The sequence below is a fragment of the Ochotona curzoniae genome, unplaced genomic scaffold, assembly GCF_017591425.1.
Source record: "Ochotona curzoniae isolate NIBS_2020 unplaced genomic scaffold, NIBS_Ocur_1.0 contig_3622, whole genome shotgun sequence".
Classification (NCBI taxonomy): Eukaryota; Metazoa; Chordata; class Mammalia; order Lagomorpha; family Ochotonidae; genus Ochotona; species Ochotona curzoniae.
This window is the reverse complement of record NW_024465926.1, coordinates 415,880-426,098: the sequence shown is the minus strand read 5'-3', so window position 1 is coordinate 426,098 and position 10,219 is coordinate 415,880. Positions and strand designations below refer to the sequence as shown.

Here is a 10,219-nt window from a genome sequence, read left to right as displayed (position 1 = left end):
GGAGGGAGCAGGCCTTTGAACCAGCACCCACGTGGGTTGCTGCACCTAGTGCCACTAAGCTGGCCCCTAAGAGCACTATTTAAAAAATCAGTGTATTTAGAAGGTAGAGGGTGAGGTCTACCAACCTCCACCCTGGGGTCCCCTCACCCCAGTGCCTCCCCACATGGGGGCCGGGGCAGGGATTTGAGCCACGCCTCGTTGTCCCCCGGGGTGGCCTGGTTGTGGCTGACCTGGGGTCCTTTCTCGGGGTCACTTGGGGAGTGGGCGTGACACTGGTGCCACACCCACACCAAGCCTGGGTTTGTCCCGTCCCAGCTCCCCGCCGTGTGCACCCAGGAGGTCGCTCAGGTGCCAGGGCCCCTGACACACGCGGGAGACCCGCTGGGAGCCAGGCCTGGTGCGAGGGAACCGGCGGGGAGAGCTGCTGTCCCTGCCTTTCAGTACAAGCAGCAAAAGCCCGTTTGGGATGGCGGAGGCCCTCCCTTGCCACCGGGGTGCTGGGCGGGTCGAAGCCAGGAGACGGGGTAGCTTCACCCGCTCTACGAACCTCCCCCCTCAGGAGGCAGAGGGAGGCGCGACGGGGGCAGCTGCAGCGCTCACACCCCGGGCACCCCGGGACGTGAGAGGTAGAGGGGCCGAGCGCAGTGGGTCCCTGGCCGCTGCGAGAGACCTGAGGCACACAGAGCATTTTAATTAATTTATTTATTTCTTTACACGTAACTGAGTGATGTTACAGTACATAAGTTATTTACAACTGTGCAGTAATGTGTTGCAAAATAAATTATCTAGAAGGCAGCAAAAGTACATTGTGAATGTATATAAAACTGTACAGCATTACGGATACACTTTTTATATGATTATTGGCTCTGTAGTGTTTCAAGTTATGTTCTCAGAAAGAGAAACAAAATGCCCAAGATTAAAGGAAAAAAAATATACAAACCACGTGGATTTGACTCCATTAAAAACACTAGGGGAGCGGCCCCGGCCTGCTGAGGTGGGGCGCCCTCGGCCTGGAGGTCGCCGGGGTGGACGGGGGGCTCCTGGCTTCCACGGGGCCGATGAGAACGGAACGCGAGTCCAGGGGCGCCCGGCCGCCCGTGCCGGGCTCCGGGGTGCCACCCCCGGCCGGCTGAGGTGCCCCCGCTCCCACGCGGGCCGTGGCCTCGGTGGCGTCTCCTTCCCACGCCGGGCAGTCAGGCCGGCAGCAGCACGAAGTCGTCGTTCACGTCCACCATGGGCACGTAGAAGGAGGGCACCTCGTTCACGCACAGGGACTTGTGCCCGGCGGGGTCCAGCTCCTGCACCTTGAGCTGCCACTCCATCCTCTGCACGGCGTTGAGCGCGGCGGCCTCGTGCTGCTGGCGCATCAGTAGGCACGTCTGTGGGCAGAGGGCCAGGGGCTGGGCACAGGCAGGACCCGCGGGCGCCCCCAGCCCCCCAGGCTGCAGGGTGGGGGCCCTCCAGCGCCCTCAGGGACCCGCCTTGGGTGGGGAGATGTGCGGTACCCCTTTCCTGGGTTGGCGTGTCAGTCGAGGGGTGTGGGGGCCCCTCAAGGAGGGGCAGGGCGGGCGAGGCTCTCTGCCGCCCCCTGCCGGCCGGCTGCCGCTCACCTTCATGCGGTCGTACTTGTCGTCCACGTCCTGCAGCCAGGAGATGAACTGCCGGGCGTTGAAGCGGTCCCGCACCGACTTGTTCTCGTCCCCCTGTGGTGACAGATGCGGGTCTCGTGGGGACAGGGGAAGAGGGTGCAGGGACCCCGGAGGACATGGCATCAGCCACCTCCAAAGGCTGCCAGGCACGGCCCTCGCCCCCTACGCCAGGACTGGCACAGAACGGCTGTGGGCAGGCGTGGCGAGGAGTGCCGGTCCACTCCCCACGGGTCACCCGGGTCTGCCACGCGGGCTCAGGGCCTCGCGCCATCGCCAGCTGCCCCGCAGGCACGCTGAGGGCGAGGGGAGCAGCTGGGTGGCCATGGGGTGTCGCAAGCAGCAGCTTCACCTGCTGTGTTTAACTTGGGACTCTTGGGCGTGTGACCCCCGTGCCCTGACCTGGCCTCACCCCACACCCCTTATCTGAAAGGTAGAGTTAAGGGGACGGGGGGACGGAGGGGAATGGGGGGTCTCACTAGGACACTCCCCAGATGGCTGCGACGGCAATCACTGGGCCAGGCTGAAGCCAGGTCTCCCACGTGGGTGGGAGGGTCCCCAGGCTTGGGCCATTCTCCACTGCTTTTCCAACCTAACAGGAGCTGGATCAGCAGTGGAGCAGCCAGGACTTGAACCGGCACCCACAGGATGCTGGCACTGTAAGCGGAGGTTTATCCTGTTAAGCCACAAGGCCTGCCCCAGCTTTCCTGCTTTCTTCCCCTTTTCACAAAGGGAGTGGATTCTGTCAGCAGATGTCTGAGCCGGAGCTGGTGACTGAGGGTCCTGAGTGGGTCTGGCCACCTCTCGGCTGCCCCCCTGCAGCAGAGGTCTCTCGTGGGAACTCGTCCCTCTGGGCCCTCGGGGTCGCCCACAGCAAGCCCTGGTGGCACTCAGGACCCCCGGGGCACGTGCCATGGGAGCCGGCCCCAAGGGGAGGTGTGTTCCAGGCGAGGGCAGCGTGGGAGCATCGTGTCGGAAGTCCCGCGAGATCCCTGAGCACGCAGGTCGGCTCCTCGGGCAGGTGCTGCGGGACTCGGCGCGTGCCCGTCTCTAGGGAGCTGCTCCAGCCCGGCCGCACGGCCTGGGGTCCCGCCGGTGCATCCACCTCCCGCCCGCTGTGCTGTCTGCCCAGGGGCGGGTGGGGCGCGGACCTGGCTCTCGAGGGGCATGTTGTAAACCTCGGAGTCCAGCAGCATGGTGCAGGCGCTGAACGGCACCGCCTGGTTGGCGATGGTCCTGGCGGCCCGGCAGTGAACCCGCAGGATCTCCTGCTCACAGGACACGATCAGCTTCTCCTGGAGGCAGCAGAGGCGAGAGGGGAGCGGGCAGTGGGGACGCAGGCCCGACACAGGCCCCCCACACCCTCCCCCGGCCCCCCGGTCCCCGGCCCCTACCCGTTCGATGCTGTGCTGGAGCCGCAGCTTCCCTCGCACTGCCTCCTGCTGCTTGAACAGCTCCTTCAGGGGCTCCGCCAGAGAGGGAGGGGGCGCAATCTGCAGGGGCAGGGGCGGTCAGTGCAGCAGGACCAGCCCCCCTCCCCACTCGAGTGAGACTGTGAGGGGTGCAGACCCTGGCTGGCGGGCTGAGCCCCCTTACCCACGGTGGGGTCTCAAGCCCCTTTCAGGCACTTTACAGCTCCAGGCCCAAGGCAGACAGCCTGGGTCTCGTGGTGCTGGGTGGAGAGCAGTGCCCACCCTTCCTAGCCCACAGACCGACGGGGGCATGGGAGGCAGGCAAACTCCCACCCTGAGGCGGGCAAAGAGAACGTGTGGCTATGCGGTATCCATGCTCCCCGTCCCCTACCTGTGGAGTGCCAAGGGAAAGCCACCCCGAGCCAGGGGGCACTCCTGACCCCAGGATGGGGCAGGGCAGGGCAGGGCAGGAGATGCCAAAGCCTAGCTTGCATGCTTGCTCTCGGTCCTGGCTGGGGCCTGCGGCTCAGGTCTCCGCGGGGCCACGACCGAGGCCATTGGGCAGCACCTCAGCCGAGTACCCAGTGGGTCGGGTCCCGGGGAGGGGGTTCCTGGGGGTTCTGCTTCAGGCTGGCCGTACCCCTTGGGGTGTCCTAGAGGGCCACGTGTGGCCCTAGTGTTCCCGCAGGGACTTGTTCTCCCGGAGAGGCGTGGTGTCTGACACGCGGCCCCGCCAGCACACAGCGCCACACCCGGGACAGTGGGGGACAGAGCAGCAGCCTGCCCGGTGGAGGCGGCAGTGCGGCCCCCCGGGAGGCCCCGGCCACTCACCACGGGGATGTGCAGCTTGCTGAGCGGCTTGCCGTCCAGGAGGTAGGAGCCGGTGTAGGTGACGTACTCGGCGTAGCACTGGGGCGCCTGGGGCGGGATGTAGCACAGGATCTTGCGCTTCTCCTCGATCTTCTTGCGGATCTGAAGGTACTCGAAGTAGGGGTTGGACCTGTCGCTGTGATAGGGCTCGATGGCGTCCAGCTTGATGGCGTCCACGATGGCGGCCAGCGTCTGCTGGATGACCTCGCGCGTCTGCTGCGTGGACGTGTGCAGCTGCTGCAGCTGCTGGCTGGAGCGCTGGAAGCGCCGCTTGCGCGGGTGCTGGGCCTGCGCGTCGTCCTCCTCGGAGCCCCGGCCCTTGGCCCTGGCGGCCGGGGCCTCCCGCTCGGCCACAGGTGCGCTCTGCTTGCCCTGACTGGCCAGCATCTGGGCCCGAGTCCTGGTCATGCGCTGGGGGATCTCCTCCACTTTGGGGGCCCGGGGGGTTTCGGCGCAAGGCTTGGGCTCCTGCTCCGTGGCTTCGGATGCCGGGCCACCCAGCGGGCTCCCTGCCGGGGCAGGCGCGTGGGTGGGTGCCAGCTCTGCCTCGGCCTGCCCGCTGCCGTCCACAGCTTGGGCCGGCGTGGAGCTGTCCGTGGGGGGGCCGTCGGGGGCACAGTGGGAGGCGGCCGGAGGGTCAGCGGCCTCGGTCTCCTCGTCCTCGTCCCGCGGGGGTTGCTGTCCAGGCGTCCCGGACCCCGGGACGGAGTCCGAGGCCTCGGGAAGCCTGTCGGCGGCCACAGCAGGCCCTGCGTCCACTGCGCCTGCCGAAGCCGGCTCCAGCCTGGGCCCTTCCCGCCCGGGCTCGGGCTCGGGCTCGGTGGGGAGCCGGCTGGATGTCTGGTCTGGGGTCGGGGCCTGCTGCTGCTCCTCCGTGCTCAGCGCAGGGCCACTGCCGCCCTCGACAGCCACAGGGGCCCCCGGAGGAGCCTTCTCGGGAGGAGCCAGCCCCTCGTCGGTGGGCTCGCTCTCGACTTCCGGGACGTCTTTAGCCTGCAGGGGCAGCTCGGGCAGCGAGAAGGGCCCCAGGTCCAGGTCGTCCTCGGAGGTGGGGAAGGCGTCCGACCAGGCCACCGGCCCCACCTGGCCGAGGGCGGGCAGGCTCTGGCTGCTGTCCAGGAAGGTGTTTTCCAAGGACCCCAGGGGCTCCGCGGGGGCCACGGCCGTCCGACCTGCGGGCTCGGGGTCTACGGGCAGTGCGGGGTCGGGGAGGGTGGTACAGCTGCTGAAGAAGGGCCCCAGCCGCGGAGGAGGTGCACAGGGGGCGGCCTCCTCGGCCGTGGTGACCGCGACCGCGACCGGCAGCTCCTCCACCCCGTGGTCTTTGGCTTCCTCCAGCCCCGGCTCGGGGACCGGCAAAGGGTAGGACACGGGAGAGACGGGGTATGAGGTCTCGGAGGCACCCAAGGGTCCGGGGGCGCCCGGGGGGAGGGGCTCGGCGGGGCAGAAGTGCCGCGGGGACTCGGGGAACCGCTGGGGAGACTTGAGCAGGAGGTCTGAGCCCACAGGCCAGCCCACGGGGTGCTCGGAGGGCAGGGCCTGCTCGGCCGCGGGGTGAGTCCACTCGACGGGCTCCTCGGTGATGACGGCGCTGAACGGGCCCTCGTCCAGGGGCTCCAGATAGTTGGGCTCTGGGGGGATGATGGCGGCGGTGGCTTGCTGGTCCTCGGTGGCATCCAGGGGGAGGCCCAGGTCGGGGGCCAGCAGTTCGCCTCTGGAAGAGGGGGAGGACTTGGTCTGTAAACTGGAGAAGACGCCGTCCGGGGCGGGGGCGACGCCGACCACGGCCGCAGGCGGGCAGTGCAGGGCCTCGGCCTTGGGCGAGGGGAGGCCGTAGTCCGAGGGGTAGTAGTCCGGGGACAGGCAGGCGCACTTGTCCGAGGGCACGGCCTGCAGGGCTCCCTTGTCCTCCAGCAGCTGCCGCACCGGGGAGCCGTAGCTCGGGGCAGTGGGGACGCTCTGCTGCCGGAACAGCTTGTCCCCGACGCTGAACTCCTCCTCGGGGGTCCTCCGGACGTCCACGGACACGGAGCGGTACAGGTTCGTGGACAGAGGCCGTGTGGACGTCTGGTTTGGGTTCTCCGGAAGCCCACTCGGGGCCACGGAGAATCTGTCGAAGAAGGAGGGGGAGCAGGCGTTGGTGGAGGCGGCGGAGACGGCGATCGGGTGCTGGGAGTCGGCGCAGTCGAACACGAGGTCCGTGTAGTCCTCAGCCGAGCACGACGGGGTCCGGGGCGTGTGCATCACCTCGTCGTAGCTGGGGCAGGACGCCACCGAGGTGGGCGTGGGCACCCCCGTGGGCCGGCCCTGGTCGGGCCTGGGGGAGGCGGGCAGCCCCTCCTTCAGGGGAGGCCCCGCCAGCCAGTCTTTGGGTTCGGGGCCCGGGCCCGCGTGCGGCTTGCTCTCGGGGCCCGTCGGCGGGGTGGGTGCCGACTCCTTGAGCTTCCGGTCTTTGCCCGGCGGCTCGGGCCCCGGCGGCTTCTTGGAGGGCAGGTCGAGGCTCTTCTTGCGGCCCTCGTCGGCCGCCTTGGCCTTGTCCTTGAGCTTGGGGTCCCCCGAGCGGTGCCGCATCTTCTCCATCTGCTTCATGCGCTCCTTGTGCCGCTTGTGCCGCTCCTCCACCTCCAGGTCCTTCTGGGACAGCATCCTCTCGAAGCTGGTCATCATGAGGTCGCCGTCGCCCAGCAGCTTCTCGCGTGGCCGGGCGTCCTTCCTGCCCGCGTCCCGGGGCGGCGGCGGCGCCGGAGGCTTGTCGCTGCTGCTGCTGCTGCCCGGCTTGGCCGCGTCGCCCTTCTCCTTCCCTCGCGCGTCCCCGAGCCGCAGGCTCTCGTCCCGGGCCTTGTCCTTGTCCCTGGCGTGCCTGTCGCGGTGCTTGTCCCGCTCCTCGCGCCACTTGTCGCGGTGCCTCTCCCTCCTCTTCTTGTCCTTCAAGAGGCTCGCGGCGCCCGACCCGTACGGCTTGAGCTCCTTCTCCGCCTTCTTGGGGGGCTCTCGCTCGGGCTCGTTCCTCTCCTTCTTCTCGGCGGAGAGCAGGTCGGCGGTGCGCTCCGGCACGCCGTCCGGGTCGGCGCCCACGGCGCAGGGCTCGGCGCCCGCGGCCTCCTTCTCGGCCAGGCCGCCCTGCCGCTCCTCGGCCCGCTCCTTCTTGTCGGCCTTCTCCTTCCGGGCCCGCTCGCGCTCGTGGCTCTTCTTGGACGAGGACGAGGAGTGCCTGTGCCGCTCCTTGTCCCGCAGCTTCTCGGGCAGGCCGCAGGCCTCCTTGGCTTTGTCGTCCGGGCCCGGCTCGGCGAAGGTCACCTCGAGGAGGGCGCTCAGGCCGGGGTCCTGCGCGCGCTCCGTGAAGCTGTCGGACGAGACCTCGCTCATGCGGTCGTGCGCGTCGTCCCCGCACTCGTGCAGCGCCTCCTCCTGCAGCTTCTCCAGCAGGCTGCGCTCCCCGTCCGAGCCGCGGGCCTTCCGCTCCCGGCCGTGCTCTCGCTCGGCCTTCTCCCGGTGCCTGCTCTTGCCCTTGTCCTCGGAGCAGTGCCGCCGGTCCGCCTTGTCGGGGAGCTTCTGCCTGGCCCTCCTGTCCAGGGCGCCGTCCCCCGAGGCCCGCTCGCGCCTGTCCTTGGCCCTGTCGGCGGACTCCTTGTCCCTCTTCTCCTTGGCCTTCTCGGCCATCTTGTCCTTGCGGTCCTTGCCCCCGTCCTTCCTCTTGTCCCGCGAGTCCTTGTCTTTGGGCTTGTCGGCGTGCGGCCTGTCGGCGGCCGGCTTCCTGTGCCTGTCGCCGGGGTGCGGCTCCCTGCCGTCCTCCCGGTCCTGCGGCGCGCCGCCGGCCGAGCGCGCCTCCTTGTCGTCCTCGCTCTCGTCTGTGAAGATGTCGGCCATGTACCAGCTCTTCTCCTTGCCCTTCTTCTCGGGGAAGTCGTCGGAGGCGGGCCCCGGGAAGAGCCGCTCCTTGCGCTCCCGGGCCGGCTCCAGCGACGCCTTCCTCTCCTTGTCTCTGTGCTTCTCCTTGGCGTCCTTCTTGTCCCGGAAGCACTTGTCCAGCTCCTTGTCCTTGGGGCACTTGTCCAGGACAGGCTTGTCGCCCGACTTGTACTTCTCGCCTTTCGCCTTGTCCCTCCTCTCCTTGTCGGGGCCGTCCCTCTTGTCCTTGTCGCGGGCGGCGTGGTGCCTGTCCCAGGGCTCCAGGCCCCGGAAGTCGGCCTCGCAGCCGTGCTCCTTGGCGTCGTCCCGGTGGGCCTCCTTCCGCTCCTTGGCGCCGTCCGGGGCCTCCTTGCGCTCGCCGTCCCTCCTCCTCTTGTCCTTGTCGGGCAGGTAGCCGGGGAGGGCCCTGTGCTTCTCGGCCTGCTCCTTGCGCTTCTCGGCGCCTCTGTCCGCGTAGTCCCGGTCCCGCTTCCGGAAGAAGGCGTCCCGCAGGTCGCGCGGCTTCTCCCGGGCCTTGGCCTCGCGCTTCCGTTCCTTGCTGTCCTCCTTCACCGTCTCCAGGATGAGCTTGGCCACGGAGTCGCCCTTCACGTCCCTGTACTCGGTCACCGGCGAGTCCCAGCTGTCTTCCCCTTTGAAGTCGAAGGTGGAGTCGGAGAGGTCGGAGAACCAGCGCTCGGGCTGCTCGTCCGAGAGGCTCAGCTTGCTGTCCTCCGTGTCCAGGAACTGGCTCTTGCCGCAGTAGTCGTCCAGGCCGGGCTCTTCCCGGTGCGCCTTGTCCTTCTTGGGCTTCTCCTTCTCGTCTCGGAAGGCCTTGTCCTTGTCCTTGGGAGCCCTGTCCTCCTTCCCGTCGCTCTTCTTCTCCAGCCGGGAGGGCCGGTCTCTGCACTTCTTCTTGCGCTCCTCCTTGTAGAGCCGGACCTTGTCCTCCCTGGCCGCCTTCTCCTTCTCGCCCTTGCCCGCGCGCTCTCGCTCCTCCCGGAAGGCCCTGCCCGCGTCCTTGGCTCTCTTGAGCGCCTTCTCGTCCTTGAAGAGCCAGTCCTTGTCTTCGGCCTTGAGCTTCCCCAGCTTCTCGTCTTTCTTGAAGTGGTCCCGCTCGTGCCGCAGCGCCCTGGCCTTGCCGCTGTCGCCGGGGCCGTCGTCCAGGAGCACGGCCTTGTCCGCCTTGGGCCTCGCGTCCTCGTACTCGTAGGCAAAGCCCCTCAGCTTGAGCTCCTGGCCGCCCGCGCAGGCCCCCTTGCCCCGCTCCCGGTGTCTGTGCCTGGCCTTGTGCTTTTTCACGACCTTGCCCTCCTTGTCCAGCCGGGCGATGGCGCCGTCGGCGCTGCCGTGGAAGACGCCCTTGCGCTCGGGCGCGCTCGGCAGCCCTGCCCGCTTGCGGGGCTCCTGCTTCTTGCGGGCCGGCTTGAGCGACTCCACGCTGGAGCTCTCCGAGGAGTAGTCAGACTCGCTGGTCAGTCTCGTCCTTGTGGAGTCTGACAGGGAGCTCACCTCGGACCAGGCCGGGGAGGAGATGGTTTTCCAATTGTCCGTGTGCCAGGGCTTGGCGTGGGGGTCCGCGTGGTTGGGGTTATGCTTCTGGACTGCGGCGCTGCCGTGCGAGGAGGCAGAGGAAGCGGAGAGCGAGCCGAGCAGCGAGGGGTCTTTGAGCACCAGGGGGGAGCCCTTGAGGCAGCCCGAGCTCCCCGCCGAGTCCCCGTCGTCCTCGTCACTGTCCGAGCACTCGCTCTCCGACTCGGAGGAGCAGAACTTGTCACTCCTTTTGCCAAACCGCACCTCCTTGCCTTTGGGCTCTTTCTTCCGCTTCTTTTTCACCTTGTTTTTCTCTTTCTGCTGCTTGGCATTAGAAGACTCGCGCGTCTTACCGGTGGGCACCACGGTGTGTGCCGCGAGCCTCAGCTTCTCTGCGGGCCCCACGGCGAGGCCGCCATCCTCCTCGTCCGACGTGTCCGACAGGATACGGTGGACTGCTTTCTTGGGTGCGACCGTGTGGTTTTTCGGGAAACTCCTGACCTCCATCTTAGGTATGGAGATACAGCCACTGGACCTGGCTTCTCTCCTGTAGTCCTTTTTCAGCAAATGCTTGTCGTCCACGGGGGGCACCCTGTCCTGCTCATCGTCCTCGTCAAACTCGTACTCGTCCTTGACGGGCGTTGTGGTTTTCTGGGGCTCGGGGTTCTTGGCCTTGTGCTTGAGGCCCTTCTCAAACTCGGAGTCCGTGTTGTTGCCGTCCACTGAGCTGGATGGGGCGAAGGACGGGGCGTCCTCCTCTTCGGAGCTGTCTGTGGAGAGAGGGAGGGAGGCGTCATGGCGGGGAGCCAGGCTGCAGGCGACACAAGCTGGAGGCTGCGGGCGGGGGCTCCCCCTCTAGTGGCCCCCGGC

The 10,219-nt window shown here is 67.9% G+C and overlaps 1 protein-coding gene across 1 annotated transcript in view; it reads right to left on the bottom strand.

Moving 5' to 3' along the window:
- Positions 1 to 687: 687 nt before the first annotated feature.
- Positions 688 to 10,219, bottom strand: part of ANKRD11 (ankyrin repeat domain 11) — a 53,014-nt gene continuing 43,482 nt past the window's right edge. The window contains exons 8-12 of the mRNA XM_040982219.1: positions 3,890 to 10,119; positions 3,041 to 3,139; positions 2,798 to 2,941; positions 1,611 to 1,703; positions 688 to 1,379 (exon numbers count right to left, since the gene is read on the bottom strand). Of these exons, the coding sequence (XP_040838153.1) occupies positions 1,194 to 1,379; positions 1,611 to 1,703; positions 2,798 to 2,941; positions 3,041 to 3,139; positions 3,890 to 10,119 (6,752 nt within the window). The 3' untranslated portion in view covers positions 688 to 1,193. The remainder of the gene's footprint in view (positions 1,380 to 1,610; positions 1,704 to 2,797; positions 2,942 to 3,040; positions 3,140 to 3,889; positions 10,120 to 10,219) is intronic.